This window comes from Podarcis vaucheri, assembly GCF_965113315.1.
Source record: "Podarcis vaucheri genome assembly, chromosome: 2".
NCBI classification, from domain to species: Eukaryota; Metazoa; Chordata; class Lepidosauria; order Squamata; family Lacertidae; genus Podarcis; species Podarcis vaucheri.
Window position 1 is genome coordinate 117,685,120 of NC_138760.1, and position 26,277 is coordinate 117,711,396.

The 26,277-nt window shown below is 49.5% G+C and overlaps 1 protein-coding gene across 1 annotated transcript; it reads right to left on the minus strand.

The window, feature by feature from the left end:
• Positions 1-505: 505 nt before the first annotated feature.
• Positions 506-26,277, minus strand: SAPCD1 (suppressor APC domain containing 1; the record flags this gene model as incomplete). The annotated part of the gene is made up of 6 exons (XM_082210469.1): positions 506-1,513; positions 3,632-3,742; positions 5,595-5,696; positions 6,765-6,902; positions 12,209-12,345; positions 25,827-26,277. The coding sequence occupies 6 exons, from the start codon at positions 26,275-26,277 to the stop codon at positions 1,391-1,393; spliced, it is 1,062 nt and encodes a 353-aa protein (XP_082066595.1). The 3' UTR covers positions 506-1,390.

Consider the following 26,277-nt stretch of genomic DNA (forward strand, 5'->3'; position numbering starts at 1 on the left):
CCTGCCGCCTTCGGGTGCAACAGAGTGTCCTCTCTGGTCACCAGCGCTGAAAGAAGATTCAGCTGCCAGTGTAGCCAACACAGAATAGGGGAGGTGCCATCTTGTCCTTCACCTCAGACAGAAAAAAGCATCTTGGAACCAGACCCGAGCCCAGCCATGTTTTCTGCATCACTGCCGAGTGTGAAATGTTGCGTCTTAACACAAAGTCCTGAACTCATGCTAAGGAAACGAGGTTCTAGGCTCCAAGCTGGAGCGAAACGTCTTGAGTTGTGCTGATGGAGCAAAAACCGGGGCTGGGTTGGTTCTAGGCTGTGGGGGGGCTTTGAGCAAGAAGAAGAAGAAGAAGGTTAGGATTTGATATCCCGCTTTATCACTCCCCTTCAGGAGTCTCAAAGCGGCTAACATTCTCCTTTCCCTTCCTCCCCCACAACAAACACTCTGTGAGGTGAGTGGGGCTGAGAGACTTCACAGAAGTGTGACTGGCCCAAGGTCACCCAGCAGCTGCATGTGGAGGAGCGGAGACACGAACCCGGTTCCCCAGATTATGTGACTACCACTCTTAACCATTACTCCACACTGGCTTCCACCCTCCATGGGTGGAGGTAGGTGAGCGGCCTCCCTCACCTAGTCCACCTCCTCAGTGTAGCAAGTCAAGGGGCTTTGTGGCACCCAGGAGCGGGGCCCTGCCCAATGCCTGACCCTGCCAACTTCTGAATGGCAGCCCTGGGCCAGGAAACGTTCTTTCCAGCCTCGCCCTCAATGTTCCACATCTCTGGCTCCTTCCCTCAGACAGGCCAATTGCCTTCCCACCTCCTCCTTTCCATGAACGTCAATAGCCCTTTGTTTCCAGCTTTTCATAGTAACAGCAATCCTCTGTCTCGAAATATCTCCCAAGCAAATGATGCAAACCGAGGGGATATGCACATATTACGGCTACCATCCCACATCCGCTAGCTCTCCACTGAACAGCAACGTAAAGAGGTTGACGTATGCAAGAGTCGGACAATTGGTTCATCTAACTCCGTCCTGGCCTACACTGCCTGCTAGTGGATCTCCAGGGTTTCAGACAGGCGGGGAGGGGGCGACATTCACAGCCCTACTTGGCGACATCGGGGATTGAACCTGTGACCTTCTGCAGGCCAAGCAGCTGCTCTGTGACTGAGCTGCGGGCCCCTCAGGATTGGGCCGGATGACTAGAGGTCTAACGTTCCTCTAGCGCCTCCTGCAGGAGCAGGCCGAAATGGCATAAAGGAGAAAACGTTTGCGACGCCCCCTTCACAAGAAAGGTCTGTCTGAAAGGTGGCCAGTGGAAGGAAGTGATGTCACGGGCACGGGGGGACAAAGGGACATTGCCATGCCGCTGACCGTCGACAGAGTGTGGCCTTGGCTGTCAGATAAAGGTGGACTCCTTGTGGCTGGGTAGTCTGTAGCCGCGGGTCTCTTTCAGCTGCTTGCAAAGAGCTGCTTTCTCTTGTTCCAGCTGGGCAATGCGGTCGCTCTTCTCAGACACTTCCTGTATACGATACGATATCTTTATTGTCATTGTCCAATACAGAACAATGAAATTGAATAATAATAATAATAATAATAATAATAATAATAATAATAATAATAATAAATTTATTTATATCCCACCCTCCCCAGCCAAAGCCGGGCTCAGGGTGGCTAACAACAATAAAATAGTGCAACATTCTAAAAACATTTCATTATAAAAATTAATTAAAATCAAATTGATGGCAACCATAAGCTTAAGTTCTGTAAAGATTGCCAAAGGAGGGGGTCAGACTGTGCCTTGGCCAAAGGCCTGGTGGAACATCTCTGTCTTGCAGGCCCTGCGGAAAGATGCCAAGTCCCGCAGGGCCCTAGTCTCTTGTGACAGAGCGTTCCACCAGATTGGAGCCACAGCCGAAAACGCCCTGGCTCTGGTTGAGGCCAGCCTAACCTCTCTGTGGCCTGGGACCTTCAAGATGTTTTTATTTGAAGCCCGTAAGTTTCTCTGTGGGGCATACCAGGAGAGGCGGTCCCGTAGGTACAAGGGTCCTAAGCCGTATAGGGCTTTAAAGGTTAAAACCAGCACCTTAAACCTGATCCTGTACTCCACCGGGAGCCAGTGCAGCTGGTATAGCTGGTAAATCTAGATAAGACATTCAAAAACCCCTAAAAACTCTGAAACCCCATTTTAAAATATAATATACTCCTATAGAGACTCCTTATACTGCGTTTAAAACCAGAATTGCATTTGGGTAGAAACTGTTTCTCAGGTGGCTAGTCCTAGTCTTTATAACCCTGTACCTTCTTCCAGAAGGTAGAAGCTGAAAGAGATCATTTCCGGGGTGCGCACTATCCTGCACTATCTCTGCAGCTTTCTTATGGCACCTGGAAGCGTAGATTTGATCCAAGATGGGAAGAGTGCACCCAGTTATTCTCTCTGCAGTCTTTACAACCCTGGACAGCATTGTTTTTCCCCTGGCTGTGCAGCTCCCAAACCACACTCACAGACCATAAGTTAATACACCCTCAACAGTACAATGGTAAAATGCCATCAACAGGTCCTTTGAGAGATGGTTTTTCCGGAGGATTCTCAGAAAATAAAACCTCTGCTGTGCTCACTTCATCGGGTCTTTGCTGTTTTCTCCCCAGGTTAGGTCGTCTCTCAACTTCATTCCCAGAAATCGAAACACCGAGACCGTTTGTTAGGCAGACAAGCAGCGTTATCAAGAACAGAACCGCTATGTTGTTGCACTGGACTTCATGAATGAGAGGGGAATACAGGGACTCAGTTCTGGGGGGGGGGGTCAAAGTGGACACCTTTTAATGTGTCCAAAATCTGTGTCTCAGGAGGTTGCCTTGGTCTGCCTCCTCAAAGGGCGAGTCCTGAGGCAGCCACTGGCTTTCACGATTGCTTGACTTGTTGGCATCCGTCCTTCTCGAGAGACAATGGAGTGTGCCTCTGGGGGTGAAGTCAACCGGCTGCATTAGCAGCACCGAAGTAGCCTCTCCAGGGTGCAAGCCTGGGCAGTGTCTGTATGGAGGTCCTGGGCTGGCCAGATGACAAGACCCCCCTCTCGGCCTCACTGATGGGGTCCAAAGGAAAGCAGAGCGATACATTTTTACACCAGCTGGGTGCAGGAGTTGCCGGAAGGAGGCGTACAAGGCGCCATCTAACTGCCTTAGGGATTCCACTCCGGATTTGTTTAGGATTTACTCCTTAGCCGGGCAAACTCGCCCTCCAGATGGTTTGGGACTCCAACTCCCATCACCCCTAGCTAACAGGACCAGGGATGATGGGAGTTGCAGTCCCAAAACATCTGGAGGGCCGAGTTTGCCTATGCCTGTCCTTAGCCCTTTCTTGTCCCAAAGTAGCGGGCACAGATTGTTCCTTGGAGTTTACTCCCGAAGCCTTTCTCACAAATGTGTATAACTGTAAGGCAGAGGAGGTTTAAGACCAGAGTTTTCCTTCTCCTAGACAGGCTCCCTTCCCAAGTTGATGAGCCCCACCTACCCCTCACTTCCCTCTACAACATGTGCAGAAACTGCCTTCTTGACCATTGGACCCCCTGTGGGTGTCGTCCCATTCAGTTCCACCACTCTGTCTTTGTGTATCTTGGCTTTTTGTGGATTTGTCCCTTACCTTGATCAGCAGGTGGTTCTGTTCCTTGAGGACTGTGACAGCTTGCTGCTGAAACTCCTTCTTTCCTGGTGGATAAAGGGGCCCCCCAAAACCAGGAGGTGGGACTTCAGGCTAGAGGAGAAGGAAAACCCACGTAACTATCTGAGTGCAACTTCCTTCCATACCATACCACCCAATTTTTTAATCCAGCACTCCTGTGTTGCAAAGGGGCCTCTCAATATCCAAGAAGCAGACAAGATAGACATGGCAAGAGGTGAGAGTTGGGGCCTGCTCAGGTATGGCGAGGACGTGGTAAGAGCAAAGGGACACAGGAACAGCAGCCCAAAAAGCGGTATATAAACACCGTAAATTAATAAATGGTGCATACATACAAGATCCTTACTTGCACAGAGCTGAAACTGCGCAATTGTTTCCTCTCAAAACTAGACGCGAGTGCCAACAACCAGCTGATTGTCGAGGCTTTTACAGTGCTGTGCACAGAAGCCCTGAGGATCAGCTGACTGTCAGAACTAAAAACAGGTCACCTGATGTCATCTGCATGATGGCAAATGACCCCACCCACCTACCTGGGAGGTGGAATAGGTAAGGATTCAGCCCGACAGCCAGATCCAATTCTCCACCCATTTGGAGTCACCATTTGAGTTCATTTCCCCCAAGCAAGGAAGCCTGACCCTCTCCCCTTGGAGGAGACCCTGGTGTCAACTCTGGCAGACCCTGCTCCTCTGAGACACTGACGAAAAAAGAAGGGACCAGGTGTGCAGCCTCGGAGTCATTTTGGACTCACAGCTGTCCAAGCAGGCGCAGGTCAATTCTGTATCCAGGGCAGCTGTCTACCAGCTCCATCTGGTACGCAGGCTGAGACCCTACCTGCCTGGGGACTGTCTCGCCAGAGTGGTGCATGCTCTGGTTATCTCCTGCTTGGACTACTGCAATGCACTCTACGTGGGGCTATCTTTGAAGGTGACCCGGAAACTACAACTAATCCAGAATGTGGCAGCTAGACTGGTGACTGGGAGCAGCTGCTGAGACCACATAACACTGGTCCTGAAAGGCCTACATTGGCTCCCAGTACGTTTCCGAGCACAATTCAAAGTGTTGGTGCTTACCTTTAAAGCCCTAAATGGCCTCGGCCCAGTATACCTGAAGGAGCGTCTCCACTCCCATCGTTCAGCCCGGACACTGAGGTCCAGCGCTGAGGGCCTTCTGGTGGTTCCCTCATTGCGAGAAGCGAGGTTACAGGGAATCAGACAGAGGGCCTTCTCAGTGGTGGCACCAGCCCTGTGGAATGCCCTCCCACCAGATGTCAAGGAAATAAACAACTATCTGACTTTTAGAAGACATCTGAAGGCAGCCGTATTTAGGGAAGTTTTTAATGGCTGATCTTTTCTTGTGTTTTGAATATTCTGCTGGGAGCTGTCCAGAGTGGCTGGGGCGGCCTGGCCAGATGGGCGGGGTAGAAATGAAATGAAACAAAATGAAATGAGAGTGCTTGTTCTCTGATCACAGGCGGACGCTGTGCAGATGTGTTTAGAGGCATGTGCCCTGACCAAGCAAGGTAAAAAAGGAGTCAAAGGTGTCTTCAGATGTGCCATCCATCCGAAACAGTCTTATTCCAACATGGACCACGTCCTTATTTTTCTATTTTAGCGCACATTTTGCTGACCAAGGGAGGCAACCCCTCCTCCCAGTGCTTAACATTTGGATACAGCCTGCTGGGAAGCTACTGTATGCAAAGCCCATGGAAATGAGAAAGACCTGTATTCAGCCAGTTCTTGCTCACTTCTGTAGAGCTTCTTCAGGTGAACTTGCACCTGACAGGTGAGAGCTGTCTGTTTCGCCTTCCACCCCCTTGTGCTAGAAACGTGAACGATCCTCCCTCCCAAGGCAGTTGCTGCTTCAATATCCCCCCAGGACAGAACTGCCCCAACCCCAGGCCCTCCCCTTCCCCTCTGTCCCCACTGACCTTTCCAGGAGAAGCCAGCAGGTTTTTCAAGCACAGGTTCACTTCCTGGATCTTGGCCAGCAGCAGGCAGCTCTGGTTGGAGTAAGGGTCTGGGAAATAGCTCTGCGGTTGTGCAAGAACAACAGTGAGCAGGGAAAAGCAAAACAAAACTCAGTATAGAAATTGGAAGATTGCAATTCAAAGAGTTGTTGTTTTTCAAAAAAAGGTAAATAGAAAAAAGGTATAAGGATGTTTGCAATTAATATACAACCTTTTAGCCCATGTGTGAAAATGTGTATGTGGACCCAGGTGGCACTGTGGGTTAAACCACAGAGTCTAGGGCTTACCGATCAGAAGGTTGGTGGTTTGAATCACGTGATGGGGTGAGCTCCCGTTAGTCGGTCCCTGCTCCTGCCAAGCTAGCAGTTTGAAAGCACGTCAAAGTGCAAGTAGATAAATAGGTACCGCTCTGGCGGGAAGGTAAATGGCGTTTCCGTGCGCTGCTCTGGTTCGCCAGAAGCGGCTTAGTCATGCTGGCCACATGACCCGGAAGCTGTACGCCGGCTCCCTCGGCCAATAAAGTGAGATGAGCGCAGCAACCCCAGAGTTGGCCATGACTGGACCTAATGGTCAGGGGTCCCTTTACCTTTACCTTTAGCTGAAATAACTGCCTTGGCTTGGCTTAGTGTGGCAGCATCAACAAGTGTCTTGCCAAGCCAAGACTTGGCTCAGTGTGTTGTGTGAACCAGTTCAAAGATTTCACACTGAAAGTGACCTTTGGCTCTTACTAGTCTCCTAATCCCTGCTACCTTTTATTCCGAGCTGGGGAGCTCCCTAAATGTGACAGTTGTCAAATTAAACATATGTGCTTTGAAAAGGGGACATGTAAAATCCACAGAACCTCATGTGTATCTCAGCCTACTGAATGCCGCGCCACAAATACTCCATCATCACACAAGGCCGGCCCTTACCTTGAGCAGAGTGAGGCAGATGCCTCAGGCACCTGATTTTGGGTCTCATGAAAGGGCTTCCAATTGTTAGCTATTCTATTTTTATTGCAGCTTTACTGCCCTGGGAAGCAAGATGTGCTTGTGGGATTTTCTGCCCCAGGTGCCAAAATAGCCAGACCACCCTTAGCACCTTTAAATACCACCTAAGGGTGGTATCTGCCTTTCCCTGCCTGGTACTTACTGCCTCCGTTCCCATGTGCTTCTGGCGCCTCTGGGCCTCCAGGAGGTGGCGCTGAAACCAGTCGCGCACCCGCTCAACCATCTCCAGCCCTTGCAGCAAGGCATCCCGTTCCCGTTCCAGCTCCTGCATTCGCTTCAGCTGCAACACAGGGGGCAAAGTCAAGATTCCAGCTTGTGATTTGCAGGGTGGGTGGGTTTCTTTGATTCAACAGCACAGAACGACTTTGCAATGCTCAGGAGATCTCCATCTAAGGGAGAAGGCACCTTGCAAAGAAGGATGTCAACATTTACGCACAAAGTAGCGAAGAGCCGTAGCTCAAAGAGTATAGAACCCATGCTTTGGGCGCAGAAGGCCTCAAGTTCATTCCCAGGCACCAAAGATTATCATCATCATCATCATCATTTATTAGATTTATATATCGCCCTTCATCAAAAGTTCTCAGGGTGGTCCACAAGATAAAAGCACAAATCAATAGTTAACAAATCAATAACCCTGCACTCCCACAAACACATCTAAAAGGCTGTAAAATGCTAATCAGACCAGACTGAAGAGGAACGTTTTTGCAGGGCGCTTAAAAATATTTATAATGAAGGAGGCAGATGAAACTCCCCGAGGAGAGCGTTCTGCAAACGAGGAGCCACCACAGAAAAGGCCCCGTTCTTGTGTTGCCACCCTCTGGACCTCACGTGGAGGAGGAACATGAAGAAGGGCCTCAGATGATGCAAGGCAGCAGAGGAGGCAGGAAGGGGCAAAGCGACCCCCTCTGAGCTCCCCGGAAAGGGCACCTGCCAAAGCAGCAGCAGGAGGGCAGGAGCCCATTGCCAATTGCTACCTTACCCCATAAACGCCTACTCAATCACTTTGATATGCAGAAGTGGCATTTTGACATAAATATTCAATGTAACGTGAAACCACACTTCAAAACCATTCTCGACGCAGCTCAGAAAGTGAGACAGCTCAGTTGGTTAGAGCGTGGCGCCGATAACGCCAGGGTTGCAGGTTCGATCCCCGTAAGGGACAGCTGCGTATTCCTGCATTGCAGGGGTTTGGACTAAATGATCCTCAGGGCTCCTTCCAACTCTATGGTTCTATGAGATGCCCCAAACCTCCAAACCGCAATGAAAACAGCACCCCGTATCAAAACATCGGTTTGCAGACAAGAATACAGCCCCTTCGACAAAACTGGCTGCTAAACTGCACGTCCAATGCAATACCAAAAGAATGAACATGAGAATAACCTGAGATGCATGTCGATGGAGTTTCTAGTGGGAGGAATCCCAAAAGGCAAGGTGCCACCGTGGAGAAGACCCTGCTACCCACAGAACACCTTCCAGGCTCTCTCGAGGGATGAGGAACAAGGCTTTCCTCATTTCTAAGGTTCTACAAATTCTTTTTTAGAACTTCAAAACACTGGATGTCTGGGGACGAGGTAAGGTCTAAGGGAGGCCAGAACAAAGGGGTGTGGATATTTGTGTGTGTCGTCGTGGTCCCAGCTACCTGAGCCGCAGAGAGACTCACCCAGAAGAAGAAGCGCAGGGCCTCCAGGCTGCTGAGGGCCGTGCCCAACGGGACGATGAGGATGGTGTAGCCTCTCTGGACCGCCATCATGGCGCAGTGGGGGCCGGGAGGCAGCAACACCCAGAGCAGGAGGGAAGGGGGCCACCCTGGCATCCCAGCGGGGCAGCGAGGTCCCCTCACAGTGGCGCCTCTGCTTGAGGAGGGGAAAAGTCACACTCGGACAACGTAGCTTCTTCTTCTCTCCCCACAAGTCACGTCCCACCTGCTTCCAGGCCAGTGTCGTCACGGAGAGCTCCGCCGCTGGCAGCCAAATACTAAAACAGCGCACCAGGGCCTCCCCAATTCCTTCAGGAACGTTTCTCTGAGCCTTTCCTCATTTCTCCTCACACACTGGACTCTCCTTTCAGCCAGTCCTCTTTCCTCTAAGGCACTTTTTGCTCCCCTGCATAGCTGTCAACCTTCCCCTTTTTTTGCGGGAAATTCCCTTATTCCAGCACCGTTTCCCGCTGCTTCCTGCAGCTATCCTGGATTGCTAGATATCCCATAGACTGTCTGCGGGACAGGTGAGGCTGCTGATCCCTTATTTTCAAATCCGAAAGTTGACAGCTGTACTCCCGTCACACCCTCTTCCCAAAATCCTGTCTCGACTTTCCTTCACAGCGGCTTCCCTCTCCCATCCCTCAGTTCTCGCCCCTTTCAGATGCTCTCTTCTGTCTCACACACCCCTCCATCAACCTTCTCCTCATTCACACCCTTCCTTCCTTTCTTCCTTCCTTCCTTCCTTCCTTCCTAGCGTTTCCACCCTTCCTCGCACTTTTCTGCCTGCCCGGTCTTCCACATTCGCCTTCTTTTCTTCAAATGGATTTGCGCTGCCTTCTCTCCTCCGCTGCTAACCTCTCGCCTTCTCTCGCCTCGGCCTTCTCCTCTGCTTTCCCCTCTTCCCTTCAGACCCCTCCTCTGCCCTGGGGGCAAAGCAACAGTGTCCGGAATCTACCCCCCCCATCCCATCCCATTTGGCTGAAATCAGCACTTTCCCCCCAGTGCATCGTGGGATATGCTTTAAAGCCTCAGTCGCCCCGGACAATGGTGGCCATAATCCCTGCCTTTCCAGCTGGCTGAATTCGCTTGGGGTGCAAAGAGAGGTGAGCAGAACACACTGCTCTGCCAATTTACGATTGCAACATGAAGAAAAGGCCTTGTTCAAAACTATATCCTCAACTTTTTGTGGTGCCAGCTGGCCCTGGTTGAAGGTGTCTTAGACGTGACTTTTTAATTTCGGGTGCTTCCAAGGCTATATAGCGATTTCCGAAGATGGGTTTCGATCACAGGCCAGAAAATCCGGTTGCGCGATAACAGTATCACAGAATTGTAGAGTTAGAAGGGACCCTGAGGGTCATCTAGTTCAGGACTCTCAACTACAGCAACAAGCCCACTTCCCCCAACCCAACCCCAAAATTAGACTTTTCGCAATAAGGGAAGTAATAAGGGCCCTCATATTTACGGGACTGTCTCTCATTGTATGCCCCGCAGAGGACCTTAAGGTCCATGAATAACCATAGTTTAGAGGTCCCGGGCCCTAAGGAAGTCAGACTATGCTACACCAGGGCCAGGGCCTTCTCAGTGATGGCTCCAACCTGGTGGAATGCTCTGTCCAATGAGACTAGGGCCCTTCAGGATTTAACCTTCTTCCGTCGGGCCTGTAAGACACAGCTATTCCACCTGGCCTTTAATTTGAATTCAGCCTGATATTTTATTTCCCTTCTCTTCCCTCCCCCTCCCCTTTTATGAACATCACCTGCTCTGGGACCCCACAACTAATTCTCCCCTGGCCTCCTCGCTGGCCCAAGTAGGATCAATTTAGCCAGCTAGCCCTGGGGATTATCTAATTGATTTTTTATTTTTATTGTTATTCATGTTTTTATACTGTATTTTATGCTGCTTTTATAATTAAGTGTTTTAATTTTATTGTTAGCCGCCCTGAGCCTGGTTTTTGAACCGGGAAGGGCGGGGTATAAATAAAAATTTATTATTATTATTAATGCATACTGGAAAGCGAGGGGTAACACTTGAGGCAACGTGGTCTAACCTGCCCACAAACGAACTACCACAAACACTTCATAAACAGTTGATGTCGTCTGTCCTCCCTGCAAACGCTGTGCGAGCAAATCAGGACAAATGCTTGATAAAAACTGGATGCCTGGAAGCCGCTTCAGAGCCAAAGCAGGCATGCATTGAAAAATGTAGCAGGCAGCTGCAGACGGCGCTTTTCAAAGCTCATTACGGGGGGAGGGCAGCCCTTCCCCACAGAAGGCAGACAGATCAGAGCAGAGAAGGCAAACACATCAGACTGAACGCTTTTTAAACAGGTCATCCGGAAGCAACTTTCGGTAATCATACCTTTCAGGTCCAACCGGCACCCTGGAAACAACTAACAACACAAGCCGTGTGGAAGCTAGACAATATGCGCATTAATACAAACAAACACACACTTAAAATCAAATATGAACTGCACTCCTTTCCAGTCAGGCCTTGTCTGTCTCATCTCCTTTCAGCATGAACCTGGAGCTCCGTGGGGTGAGGGGAGTGGCCATGGAAGGGGGGGGGGGAGAGAGAAAAGCAATTTTGAATAGGGACAAAATGGCTGGGGGGGGGGAATTTGGCCTACTTTTGGGGTTGACACAATTACTTTGTTGACACAAAACAAATCGCAGAAACTGTTGCTGGATTTCTCTTTCCTGCTGCAAATTTAGTTAGTTTCATTGCATCTTGGATTGTTCCTGTCCTTAGTTCATATAAGTACCATGGGTTTTAAGTCGGTGCATGCCAGAAATCGTAGGATTTTGCAATTTCTATTTGCTTTCGTCGGGTCTGAGACCGTACAATGACATTTGTATTGATTAAGCCACCCTGGCTCTTTTCATGCCCTTAATTCTGAGCTCGGTTTCATCCTCATGATCTTCAGCAGAGAATGCAGGTAACAACAACAACAACAACAACAATTTATTTATACCCTGCCCATCTGGCTGGGTTTCCCCAGCCACTCTTGGCAGCTTCCAACAAAACACTAAAATACAATAACCTATTAAACATTAAAAGCTTCCCTAAACAGGGCTGCCTTCAGATGTCTTCTAAAAGTTTGGTAGTTACTTTTCTCTTTGACCTCTGGTGGGAGGGCGTTCCATAGGGCGGGTGCCACTACCAAGAAGGCCCTCTGCCTACTTCCCTGTAACTTGGCTTCTCACAGTGAGGGAACCGCCAGAAGGCCCTTGGAGCTGGACCTCAGTGTCCGGGCAGAACGATGGGTGTGGAGACATTCCTTCAGGTATACTGGACCGAGGCTGTTTAGGGCTTTAAAGATCAGCACCAACACTTTGAGTTGTGCTCGGAGTGCTTCACCCCTATCTGGCTGCCCAGCAGAACTACAATTTTTGAGGTCACGCAAGTCAGGACCACATGGAAGAGGTTTGCGATGTAAACACAACCTTGGACTGAGCGACCTCAAAGGACAATTGCAGCCCGGAGGCAGGTTTCTTTAAATTAATTGACGATGCTGATTTGTATTTCTTGAGGCTTGAATAATCCTCCTGTCGCTGGGAAAAAAAGAAGAGGGAAAAAGACATTGTTTTCCATTTGCACACAAAGGTGTGGCGTGTGGAATGCCTGACTAAAAATGACGCTTAGGATGTTTGCAGAGCATTGGCTGGGTTTTTTTTAATCACATTTAAGTTGCACAACTAATAGTGGATTGGAATGTCCCAAGGCCGGACTTTTCCCAATAAAGAAAGGAATGGGAAGATGCACTTGGAACGTGTGGCTTGACACTCGTTCTGATGTCGTATTAACTCCCCGCAAACAAATCAGAAATGAGGCTCAGTGACCAGCTTGTCTGGAAGGGCCATCAGGAGCCATTCCCTGGGCTTCCTCACCATATCATATTCCAAGGCATTGGAAATGGTGTGCCTCCGCGGTTCCTTCGGAAGTCGGATACTCCGGCGCCTCCCAGCTTGACAGAGGGAACTGTTGATGCTACGGGAGCGCGTAACTCCTTTCCCATCGGATTCTCCTGGAGAAAGAGATTCATTATGCCATAAACCTATTTTCAAAAGAAGGGGTCGGGGAAGGAACTTACAGGTTGATTTGTTGTCGTTTGATCGGATCAGCTGATAAGCGGCTTAGCGGCTTAGAAAAAGGGGGGGAAGGGGAAAAAAACCAGCAGGAACTCGCAAGACATTGTCGTCTTGCGAAGCAAGCCCATAGGAAATTCGTTTTGCGAAGCACCTCCAAAACGGAAAACTCTTTCGTCTAGCGAGTTTTCCGTCTTGCGAGGCATTCGTCTTGCAGGGCACCACTGTAAACATTTGAGCATCCTGCCATTTACAGTGGTCCTCATACTTGCTCCCTCATGCAGGTTTTTCGTGCCACAATATAATCCTCGTAGGAATACCAACCCATATTGGTGACAGTCACACCATACATTAATAATAATAATAATAATAATAATAACAACAATAGTAATATTTTATTTATATCCCGCCCTTCCCAGCTGAAGCCAGGCTCAGAGCGGCTAAAAACAGTAAAAGTAACACAGTTTACATAAAATCACAATCAATTAATTGAAATATATTCTAAAATAAATTCATTCCAAAATCAATTCAGAATCAAATTAATGGCAACCATTGGGCTAGTGTTCTATGAGGATTACAGAAGGAGGGGGGGGGTCAGGCTGTGCCCTGGCCAAAGGCCTGGTGGAACAGCTCTGTCTTGCAGGCCCTATGGAAAGATGTCATGTCCCACAGGGCCCTAGTCTCTTGTGACGGAGCGTTCCACCAGATCGGAGCCACAGCCGAAAAAGCCGTGGCTCTGGTTGAGGCCAGCCTAGCTTCTCTGTGGCCCAGGATCTCCAAGACTTTTTTATTTGAAGACCTTAAGGTTCTCTGTGGGATGTATACCAGGAGAGGTGGCCCTGAGCTGAAACCACCACGGCTTCCCACAAAAAACTCTGGGAGCTGTAGTTCATTAAAGGTGCTGGCAGTTGTTAGGAGAACTCGCTATTCCTCTCCCAGAACTACAGTTCCCAGAGTGCTTTAACAATCAGTCCCTCCTCCCAGGGAATTCTGGGAATTGCAGCACTGACAGCTCCTCCCCCCGTCCTTCGCTCTCGACATGAGAACTCATGAACATCCAATGAAACTGAACGTCGGAAGGTTCAGGGCAGATAAAAGGAAGCGATGGAGAGCATCGTTCAGCTATGGAACTCACTGCCACAGGAGAAAGTGATGGCCAAAAATTTGGATAGCTTTGAAAGAAGAAAAGGCAAAGTCATAGTGGCTGAGGTTATTAGGGGCTGCTAGCCATGACGGCTATGTTCCCCCACCACTTCCAGAAATGGTATGCCTTTGAATACCAGTTGCTGAGCAATCACAGGTGGGGAGATCACTGCTGCACTCAGGTACCGCTTGCAGGCTCCCCGCCCCCCCCCGACATCTGGGTGACCCCTGTGAGGGAGCTGGGACAGAGCAACAGGCGCTCACCCCGTCGCGGGGATTCGAACTACCGACCTTCTGATCAGCAAGCCCAAGAGGTTCAGTGGTTTAGACCAGTGTTTCCCAAACGTTTTTGGGCAACGGCACACCTGTTTACCGGGAAAAAATCTCGCGGCACACCACCATTAAAGCCCCGCCCCGTGACGTCAGCGCGCAGCGTCACGCCGGGAGGGACGCACAAAAGTGAAAGTTTTTTCCCTTCCCCTTGCCGGGGTGGGAGGAGGCAGCAGAGCGAGGGATTGAGGGACGGCGGCAGCTGAGGCGGCAGCGGCTGTTGTGGTGGTGGCGGCGATAGCGGGCGGAGGAGGAGCCGTCGCCGGGAGTTGCTGCTGCTGCTGTTGCTGCTGCTGCCCGGACATGCTGGCCTCCTCCTCCTCCGCTGTCTCGCGCTCCTCCCTTTTGCGCGCGCTGCCCCGCCGCTCGGCACCAGCACCGCGGAGCCGCCCCCGGCTCGACGCGGATCCTCGCCGCCGCCGCCTCTCGCCGCCCGACTCGCCCGCCTCCCTCCCACGGCACACCAGCCGGTGTCTCACGGCACACTAGTGTGCCGCGGAACACCGGTTGGGAAACACTGGTTTAGACCACAGGATGTGCTGATGGAACAACCTGCAGGTGCTATGTTGAATACAAACCAGCAATTCAGGGCACTCCCAGACAGCTACAGTTTCGGGGTGGGATTCGATTGGCAGACTCATGTTGCAACATGCCACTTTAAAGACCCCCCCCCCCCCAGAATCCTGGGAATTGTGTTTTGTTAAAGGTGCTGAGAGTTGCTAGGAGACCCCCCCTCCGGTTCCCCTTACGGAGGAATTGACAGGAAAGGGGTATTGACTGTTGAACCATTTAGTGAAATGAAGAGAGGTCTCCTAACAACTCTCAGCACCCTGAACAAACTACAAGCTCCCAGGATTCGGGGGGGGGGGAAGGAAGCCATGACTTTCCTTGTTCCTCCAAGGCCAATGGTCTGTCAAGTCCAGAATTCATCCCACTTGTCACAGTGACCAAGCAGAAACTTCTGGTCAGTTCACAAGCAGGGCATGGAGTAAGAGCCTTTTCCTCTACGTGAATTTTTTAAAGTCCTTTTAAAGCCACCAAAGTGAGTTCCATAGCTTAACTCTTCTGCTCATCCTGAACATCCCACCATTTGGTTCCATTGGGTAACCCTGAGGGAGGTTTAGTATGATGGGAGAAGGCAAGAATGCTCTCTTCTCTACCACGCATAATTTCACACACTTCTACCATGTTCTCCACACCACAGAACATTCAAAGGCCATAGCTCCAAGGCAAAGCTTCTGCCTCGCATACAGAAGGTCCCAGGTTCAGTTCCCAGCATCTTCAGAATCTTAGAATAATAGAATAATAATATTATCTTAGAATAATAATACTAGTAATAATAATAATAATAATAATTTATTATTTACACCCCACCCATCTGGCTGGGTTTCCCCAGCCACTCTGGGCAGCTCCCTATCAAATATTAAAAACACAATACATCATTAAACATTAAAAACTTCCCTAAACAGGGCTGCCTTCAGATGTCTTTTAAAAGTAGGATAGTTGTTTATTTCCTTGACATCTGATGGGAGGACATTCCACAGGGCAGGTGCCACTACTAAGAAGGCCCTCTGCCTGGTTCCCTGTAACTTCGCTTCTCGCAGGGAGGGAACCGCCAGAAGGTCCCTGGCACTGGATCTCAGTGTTTGGGCTGAAGGATGGGGATGGAGACGCTCCTTCAGGTATACTGGGCCAAGGCCGTTTAGGAATGCCCTCTGCCTGGTACCCTGGAGAGCTGGGGCCACTCAAGTGTTGACAATGCCAAGCTCCATGGACCAATGGTCTGACTCAGTTAGAAGACAGCTTCCTGTGTCCCTAATGGCTGCTTTTTCTACCCTGGCACAACAACATGTTCCTGCCACAACTTTCCTCTGACACATCGATGGATGGATGGAAGAAGCCAGGCCTGCTTTGCACCTGGTTACTCGCGACGCAGCAGGAACAGCAAGCGTTGGAGGACCGGATATAGGGACACAGGCAGAAAGCAGGGGAGAGGCCCCTTGGGTCCTAAGTTTGCTTTTTGCTTTTTCTTTCGACGACCGCTGTGTTCCTCATTAATTCTGTCCCTGGAAAGTCAGCCGGGGCAATCAATCCCCCTGGACCTCCGCCAGCCTGGGCTCAGTTAATCAATGAGCCCCTGTAATTAGTGGCTCTAATTAAAGCAACTGGGATGTGGCAAAGAGGGAGAAGTCCATTTCAGAAGGGGAGTGAACCACGTCGAAAGACAAATAGGGGCCTCTCTCCCCTTTTTAAATGGCCGTGACCCTGTGCCTTTAAGAGCATCCCTACATTAAGGCTGTCAGGCAGGTGGAGGTTCTGTGGCTCCTTTCCAAGGCCTTAAGGACCACAGAACTGCCCTGAATCCATGTGGAGACATTTTCCCCATCCCAATTCCTCTCCTGTTCTCACTATTGTTTTCTGGGCAAAACTTAAGGTGTTGGTTTTTCAACATAAGGGTGATTCCAGACTACCTGCCTACTGAGCATATATTTAACAAAACAATTTATAAATTGCTTCACTGTAAGAAGGTAAGATGAACTGCATCAGGGCAGTGGCCCACCTAAGTCCTACATCCTTTTCTCACAGGGAAAAAAACATGAAATGGGATGTATGTGGCACTAATCCACCAAGCCCCTAGGACTTGCTGATCAGAAGATCGGCAGTTCGAATCCCTGTGACGGGGTGAGCTCCCATTGCTCTGTCCCAGCTCCTGCCAACCTAGCAGTTCGAAAGCACCCCAGCGCAAGTAGATAAATAGGTACCACTGCGGCGGGAAGGTAAACTGCATTTCTGTGCGCTCTGGCTTCCATCACAGTGTCCCATTGTGCCAGAAGCAGTTTAGTCATGCTGGCCGCACGACCCGGAAAGCTGGCTTCCTCGGCCTGAAAGCGAGATGAGCGCCACAATCCCATAGTCGCCTTTGACTGGACTTAACCATCCAGGGGTCCTTTACCTTTATCTTTCTCTATCAGTGCAAGGATTTCTCCTTCCCCATCTCCTCCCTCTGCATCCCCTGCCCCCCCAAAATTTTCTCCTAGCCCTACAGAGCAGATTTGGGGGTGAATGGGGGAAGGAGTTTGGGGAATCCCTTAGCGCCAACACTAATTCTTGCACTGGCACCAAAATGTATTCCAAAAGCACCCACATCTCTGCAGGTTCTCAACCAGAGTCAGGTAGGAAAACTGCCTGAGGAGGAGCACACAGTCTGAGCCATTAAGTGGCAGTGAGGAAGCAAAGAAGGAGGCAAGGGAAGGTGCAGAAGCTCACCCGGCAAAGCTCTGCTCAGAGCTCAGCTGATGCACAAGATCCACAGTTCACGGGATGTATGGTGCCAGTCGGCTGCTACAGATTGAGTGTCTGCCTCCCAGACAATAAGGCAGTTCCCGGCCAACTCAGCAGATGGAGGGATGCCCGTGGCCCAGCGCCAGGCACTGAGAGCTGCCAAACTCTCCCCTACGCCGCTGCGGACAGCAGCTGGGATATCAACTGCCAGTCGGCAATAGATCCAGGAGCCTTTCGATCCCAACCTATAGAATCCTGTTACTTATCCCAGTGCTAACTTCCCACTCCCACCGACTTGGATCTGAAGACCCCCGTTGCCTTTTCTTCTTCCCCGCTCTGATTTCATTCAACTTGGCATGCATTTGCGAATCTCCCGCCAGGATCAAGTTAAGGCAAGGAGAAGGCCTGCCCTCCCCGCCCCCTTGCAAGCACATGCCAAGATAAACTGATGTATGCCAAAGCAAAAATGAGTTACCCTTTAATGCAGAAAAACAACAACTGTGTGTCTGTGTGCCGGCCCGGCTCTATCGTTTGCTAACTTGTACAACGGCCCAGAACAGGCAAAGGCAAACTCCGGCCCTCCAGATGTTTTGGAACTACAGTTCCCATCATCCCTAGCTAACAGGACCAGTGGACAGGGATGATGGGAGCTGTAGTCTCAACACATCTGGAGGGCTGGAGTTTGCCCGTGCCTGGCCCAGAACATTCATTTCATAAACTACTTCTCATTCCAACAGCTGTATTTAGAGTGGGCAACTTGAACTTCTGTAGAAATCTTAAAGGCACAGGTGCACTCCTGCCCTCTTTTGAAAGTGACAACCATGGCGGTCATGATTGCGGGCCAAATGGATCCTTCTAGGCCTCACCAAATGGACCTTGAGACTCTTCCCAAGTCACACGCCCTCTTCCCAGATCACACCCCTTGACCAGCCTTGCTCTCCCACCCTCCTCAAGTGTTTTTTGCATGGCTGGAATGTGTCCTTGAACTCTGACAATGCGTCTTGTCTGCCTGGATAGAGAACGGAGATGTTTGTGCGCAGAAACCAGCCTGCCGTACAAAGGTAAAATTCGCATGCTTTGCTCCACCCACTTTCCCCTCTGGCCCCACCCACCATTGGCAGGTGAACCCCAGAAGGTTGCCCCACTCCCCTACAGAAAAGGACCAGATGATGCTTCTCCTAATCCAGAGTTTCACCTGCTCACTTTCTTCGTGTCAGCAAGCCTTTCACAAAGAGGGGGCTCATCCCCAACCCAGGGGTCTGATGACACCTCTCAGGGAAACTTTCCTGCCCTCCGCAAGAAACCCCCCACTAATTTCATGGTTACAGTCCTTTGCCCTTTGACAAGGTGGATCTTTCGCTGGATCCAGCAGGGCTCTTCTTCACGTACTTAGTATGGAGGGATAAACGTCAGGGTGGATAAAAATCAATGATTATTTTTTTAAAATCGGATTTTTAAAAATTGGATATTTTAAATTTAAATTGGATTTTTAAAATAAAAAAGTTTTGGAGATTTTCCCCCCCTAAAGATAGTTTTCTATTTAGTTGCATTACAGTCCAAAGGCTATTCATCAGGAAATAAGGATTTGCTTTTCATGTGTACTAAAACTCAGTCTAAGTTGTGTTTTTTTTAAAAAAATTGTTTAACCTCATCAGTTAACAAACCTGGATACATATGCTATAATGTTATTGTTTTAGTTAAACAAATTGTTTAAATTGTTATTAAGGAAATGATTGTTTTTCTCCTTCCAATAAAGTAAAGCAGAAAAGTTGCCCAAATAGAAACAGTTAACTTATTAAACCTTGCAATAATTTCACAATTATCTGTCTGTGCATTTCCAATAGTATAACCAAATCAGTAATTTCTGATATAACGGTAGAAACTACACTGAACTACCAAAATTGAAACATTCATCTGGTTGTAAATATTAAGATTAGACCAGCGAGAATGAGTCTTTCTGTAAAAAAGAAAAAAGAAAATATTTAAAACAAGTCTTTCTGTCTAGTGATTTAAATCAAATCCACCCTGATGAATGTGTTGCAGAATCCAGCAGACACAGGAGAGAAAAGTTCACTGCCGTGGAGGGAGGAGGTGGGGAGGGTTTCAGACGTGTGAGAAGTGAGGGACCACAACCAATGCTGGATTTATGTATAAGCTAAATAAGTTATAGCTTAGGGTCCTGCTCCCTGGGGGGCCCCCAAAAAATTTAAAGGGAAAAAAATCTGGATGTACATTTCCAAAATATAAGATAAAAAGCAAATAAAAGAAAACCTACATACAACTACAGTGTTTTGTGTTGTGTAGGCTCCTATGATGTAAATCATGGGCCCTGCTTGCTATCCTGGTCCCTATAATATCACAGGTTTGCTCATTTCCATATATAGGGTGCCAACATTCTGCATGGACTGGTTGCATGGCAACATGGGCAAATGGCTTTAGATGCCTGCTAGGTCCATATAGCATATATTCAACTCAAAAAACAGTGATAATTTGTTGTTGACAAAGGACAGCTGGACATATAAAGGGCCCCAACACCTTCAGTAGCTTAGGGCCTCATCAAACCTCAATCCGGCCCTGACCACAACTCTGGGGCCGTGAGTGCAGGGAGAGAACGAACCACAGGCAAATCGACCCAAATACACCCAGCTTGCTTTGCAAAGAGAATGTCAGCAATGTCTAGGCAACACAGTGACCATGTACATATGCAATAAACAATATTTTACAGAATTCCTTCAAACCATAACAAGTCCAAAATGAAACCTTTAGTCTCAAAGTCTCTGAAAATCTTTAAATAAAGCGAGCTACCAGACTTTGTACGATGACAGACAAGCTGTGAAGCTTTGTGTATTCAGCAAATATGATGTCCAACACTGAACAGTGATTCTGGATACAGTGGTACCTCGGGTTAAGTACTTAATTTGTTCCAGAGGCCTGTTCTTAACCTGAAACTGTTCTTAACCTGAAGCACCACTTTAGCTAATGGTGCCTCCCACTGCCGCTGCACCACCGGAGCATGATTTCTGTTCTCATCTTGAAGCAAAGTTCTTAACCTGAAGCACTATTTCTGGGTTAGCGGAGTCTGTAACCTGAAGCGTCTGTAACCTGAAGCATATGTAACCCGAGGTATCACTGTATAGACTACTGTTTCATAGAATTCTTTGCCAGCGTGGTGGGAGGATATAGAATTGCTTCATAAACCCATCTCCTTTCAAATGAATGTATGTAAATGAAAATATTGAATGCTGCGGAACAGTGCTCATGTGATAATGTGGTCACTGCTCTTTGCAAAGAGAGCTGCAGGCGATATGGGAACACACCAGCTGAGGGAATGCCCCTGCCCAAATGCGCACTCCTCCGCTGTCTCTCGAGACAGAGGCCAGCAAGAATACCTGACGCGGAGTCAGACCACTAGTCCATCTAACTCAGTATTTCCCACACGGACTGGCAGCAGCTCTGCCAGGTTTCAAGCAGGGTGGGGCTAACTGTTTGAAATCCTGGCATGCCTAACAGAGAAACCGAAGGATGATGGTCAACTGCACATATTGCCGGGGGGGGGGGCAGGCCGGAGGAGAAATGTGGGGGTGGGCAGGCAGGTTATTTATGCAGTCTAATCCCACTCCCACTCCTCAACTCCAGCCTCTGGGGCTGTCCAATGCGTGGCCCATTAACAAAAGCGCCTTACTGGGGAGCTGGGGGTGGGAGGGGGTGGATGAGAGAAGCCGGCTAAGAGGATTGGTCGTCTCTATGGCTGGGGAGACAGGATCAGGAGTGCTAAACCCCTGGCCGTATGGTGCTGCGGCTGAGTTGCCGCAGGCTTGCCAGAGGCGCAGAGGCAGAAGGGAGAGAAAGAGCGTGTTTGCAGAGGAGGAAAAACAGAGGTGCCCCCCCCCACATCCACCTTCCCCCTCTCCCTTGCTGTGTTTACAGTGGTACCTCGGGTTAAGAACTTAATTCGTTCTGGAGGTCTGTTCCTAACCTGAAACTGTTCTTAACCTGAAACACCACTTTAGCTAATGGGGCCTTTCACTGCCACCACGCGATTTCTGTTCTCTCTCTCTTTTTTAATTTCTTTTTTTTTATTTTAACATATAAATTATAAAATGTACCACAAAACTTATCACATACAATCTTTTTAGACTTCCATCAGCACCTCTGATGATCCACTGTTTTAACCACTTCTTAGGCATTTCTTAACTTTATATTGCCTTTACATCTCTTAACAAATCATCCTTCCCCTTCTCCATTTTTGCAATACTTCCAATGATGCTCCTCACAAAACATCTTGCAAACCTACAAGCGCCGTCTGATCTTCACAAATACTTTTCAAATAGTCTGTAAATTTACTCCAGTCTTCCGTGAATTTCTGGTCCCGCCGGTTTCGAATCCTTCCTGTTAGTTTATCTAGTTCTGCATAGTCCATTAACTTCATCCTCCATTCTTCAATCGTCGGTAATTCTTCTTACTTCCATTTTTGGGCCAGTAATATTCTTGCTGCTGTTATTGCATATAAAAAGAGCTTACATTCCTTTCTATTTATATCACTCCCCACAATGCCCAGTAAATGATTTCTGTTCTCATCCTGAAGCAAAGTTCTTAACCCGAGGTACTATTTCTGGGTTAGCGGAGTCTGTAACCTGAAGCGTCTGTAACCCGAGGTACCACTGTATTTCTCATTTCCCCCTTTCCCTCTTGATCGCACCGCTCCAAAGACATACACAAACACAACCTTCTGTTGCCATGCTGCAAAAACAGCAGCTGCCCCAAATCTCCACAACCTGCAGTATGCCCCGCCTGGCTGACCACTGTCCAAAGCAGCGTGCCACGCAAGCAAAGAAGAGAGAGATGGGCCTGCTCCTAAAAAGAAGTGTTGCAAGTCTAGAGTGAATCTGGGGGGGGACGGACCCAGGTGTTGCTGAACGATGGCTCTTCATCACTCCTTAACCATCACGGCTGGGGTGGATGGGAGATGTAGTGTGGCAAGGGCCGGAGGGCCGCAGGGTCTGCACCCCCAAATTGAGAGGCAGAACTTGCATCTTGCGTGGTGATAGGTGGGAGGAGGTTAGCTTGCTACCTGGACTTCACAACAAACACTTTATGCCTGTAAAAAAAAAAGCTAACGACAGGTCCAGGTGAATAGTTTTGGGCCAGGGTTCTCATGCTTGCTCTCTCTATTGGGGGGAGCTCTGGATGTGGGGCACTTGAAGAGGACAATGTCCCCAGCCACCCAAAATGGTACCGTCTCAAGAGAGCTCTACTATTTGCTCCTTTCTGACTCTCCTGTGCCTCAAATAAGCAAAATAAAGGCACTTCTTTTCCCTTGGCTTTTGACACCTGAGGTGTGTGGGGTGTTTGATGTGGGGGTTTTTTGGACCCCTCTTATTAAATAAATAAATAAATTTGGGTACCGCCCTATGCCCCCACAGGTCTTTTTATGGTAGCGAGTTGTTTTAAACTGTTTTTAATATTGTGTTTTGATGCTGTACGCTGCCTTGGGAACCTTAGGGTGAAAGGCACGTATAGAAGAGGAGAAGAAGAAGAAGAGTTTGGATTTGATATCCGGCTTTATCACTACCCTGAGGAGTCTCAAGAAGGGACATGGGTGGCGCTGTGGGTTAAACCACAGAGCCTAGGATTTGCCGATCAGAAGGTCAGCGGTTCGAATCCCACCGACGGGGTGAGCTCCCGTTGCTCGGTCCCTGCTCCTGCCAACCTAGCAGTTCGAAAGCACGTCAAAGTGCAAGTAGATAAATAGGTACCACTCCGGCGAGAAGGTAAACAGTGTTTCCGTGCGCTGCTCTGGTTCGTCAGAAGCGGCTTAGTCATGCTGGCCAAATGACCCGGAAGCTGTACACCGGCTCCCTCAGCCAATAAAGCGAGATGAGCGCCGCAACTCCAGAGTCGGTCGCGACTGGACCTAATGGTCAGGGGTCCCTTTACCTTTAAGGAGTCCAAAGCAGCTAACAATCTCCTTTTCCCTCCCTCCCCCACAACAAATACTCTGTGGGGCTGAGAGACTTCAGAGAAGTGTGACTAGCCCAAGGCCACCCAGCAGCTGCATGTGGAGGAGCGGGGAAGCGAACCCGGTTCACCAGATTACGAGTCCACCACTCTTAACCACTACACCGCACTGGCTGAAGAAGAAGAAGAAGAAGAAGAAGAAGAAGAAGAAGAAGAAGAAGAACAACAACAACAACAACAACAACAACAACAACAACTAGTACAGGAGCAGAGGAGAGGGCGCCAGTCTGACTTGGAACCTCCCCTCCCAACACAATTGATCAGAATGTATGGGAAACACAATGCTTTCTCACGGCAGTGCACATAATTCTTCTCCCACTCTTATCCTTACAACCACCCTGCGAGGTAGATCAGGCGGGGAGGTAGGGACTTGCCCAGCGGCACACAGGGAATGTCATGGGATTTCATTGTGCTAACCACCGCACTGCTCCGTCTCTCTCAACCCAAGTCACACTAGCTAGGGCTTTTAAAGCTCCTGTGCCATTTAATGGACACTCCCATACGTCTGATGAAGTGGACTGTAGTCCGCAGAAACTCATGCCACAATAAATTTGTTAGCATTTAAAAGGGCAAACGCAAGGCTCTTTGTTGTTCTTGCTGCAAAAGGCTAACACAGATACTCCTTAGGGAAACATTAGAAAGCGGTATGGCCATTGAAAAGCATTACCTCTTGACTTCTGTACATCAAGCTGATCCGGACAGCTGGCAACGCGAAAACAAACTCAACAAAGAAGGAAGGTCTCCTGCCTTGCTGGTGTGTGTGTGTGTGTGTGTGTTACAAAACCTGTGTTCACACTCCTGTTCACGGCGTACTCACTGCATTTCCAATGCTGGGGTTTCAATCCCCCAACACAGCACATTATCCAAAATGTGTCCTGTGCTGACTGCAGTCCTAATTCGTCCCTAGCCCAAGATGGGAACCACGTCTGCACAAGGAAAATACATTATGCCGACGTGAGCAGCCGAGAAGAGCTGTGAAACGCACCCAAAAACCCTCCAGCAACTTCACTGTGCTCTAAGGGAATAATGTGAACAGACCCCCCGCATCAAACTCTGGATTCCCTTATCAACTTTCCTCATTGCCTGACCTCCCTCCCATCCTGTCCTGTCCCAATAACCAGCTTTCCAGCTTGTCGCTTAAGCCCTGTAGACCCAGCAATTCGGAAGGAGCCAAATGGAACTCAACTCTCTTCTGCAACAGCCAGATGAGGACCACCCATCCCACTTTGATTATAGGGGCTTAGTCAGTCCACCGAGCTCATCGCTATGCACATTCTCCACACAGAACAAATGCCAGCAGCATTTGGGGAACTCTCCCCAGCAACCCTACCTGGAGAGGCTGGGGTTAAATCTGCAAAACCATGTGCTCTGCCCTTCCCCAATTCTCATCATCATCAGACCTTCCATTGGCATCACATACAGACATCCAAAACAAATCCATACAGAATTACCACTTCCCCAGTGGCACAAAACATTTGCTGAAAGAAAGGAGGCAGAGCAGTCTATCGTCACATCTCTAGGTCTCTGGGGAGATCAGACGTCTGCAGTGTATTTCGAAGACAAAAAACCAAATAGAGATATTTAGCCACTAACTTGGTGAGCTCCTGATCAATCCCCAGTAATAGAAAATGTATGACCTCCAACTCTGGTTTCCATTTGGGGATGCAGAGTTGATCTAGAAATTGCTGACGGAGATCAGCATATAGTTTACAATTAAGAACCATATGTGTAAAGGTTTCCACCAGGTGGTCTTCACATGGGCAGGCTCATCCCCAATTCTGCAGGACACGCCCCCAAGAACAGAAGCAGGAGCATGGCAGAAAGGTGCAGGCTAGCAAGTCCAAGTCCAATTTAATTAATTGCCCTCTGGTAATCAGTTCATTAAACTGAGCCCAAGTGAGACATCAGAAGGCCTAGTTCCCCTCCATCACCTCCTCAAAGCTACTGGCACACACATTCCCAGAGGACCCAGGAGTCCTAAGGCAGCGGTAGACAATGTGGTGTTCGCTGAATGTTTTGGACTACAACTCCCATCGTCCTCTCCCATTGGCCATGCTCCTTGGGACTGATGGGAGTTGTAGTCCAAAACATCTGACGGGCACCACGTTGGCTTACAACTCCTGTCCTGAGGTTTCTCTCTCCTGCCACAATCTCTTTCCCAAGAATACATTGGTACCTCAGGTTAAGAACTTAATTCGTTCTGGAGGTCCGTTCTTAACCTGAAACTGTTCTTAACCTGAGGTACCACCAGTGGCGTAGCGTGGGGGGTGCAGGGGGGGCCGGCCGCACCGGGCGCAACATATGGGGTTAGGGTTAGGGTGCGCAAATCCACGGGTTAGGGGGCGCAAATTACTTGCCTTGCCCCGGGTGCTGACAACCCACGCTACGCCACTGGGTACCACTTTAGCTAATGGGGCCTTCCACTGCTGCCGCACGATTTCTGTTCTCATCCTGAAGCAAAGTTCTTAACCCGAGGTACTATTTCTGGGTTAGCGGAGTCTGTAACCCGAAGCGTCTGTAACCCGAGGTACCACTGTAAAAGCACCCCAGTTCCCACTATTCAGGAATCCTGGTTTTGCGCTCCAGCCCCACAGCAGCACCCCTGACCCCAAGCCCAGGCCTCCTGGCTTCTTCCTCTCTCACTTACGTATCCGACTCAAGTTCTTCATCGACTGTGAAGTTGAGTTCTGCCCATCGCCGGCCTGCCCGCTGACTCCAGCGCCCAACTCTCCAGCTTTCTCGGCCTCCTTCTCCTCTTCTTCTTCGGCCCGGAGGAGGGCGATTCTCAGCCCGGCCACCAGGCGGGGGAAACTCAAATACCCTCCGCAAGGCTCTGCCACTTGCTGCAAGGCCTGGAGCACACCGCCAGGGAGCGGGCACCTCTCGCTGTCCCCCGGGGAGCTCACCCCGCAGCCCCCGCGGCCCCAGCGGCTCTCGATTTCCGAGACGTGGACGGTCCCACTCCGCTTGTCATCCAGGATCTCGAAGAGCGTCCGGAGGCTGCGGAGGAAGGGGCGCGGGAGGCGGGTGCCTCGGGCCGGAGGAGGGGGGTCCTCTGGGGTGGGAGGGAGGGGTGGGGCCGCCAGCCCAGAGCTCAT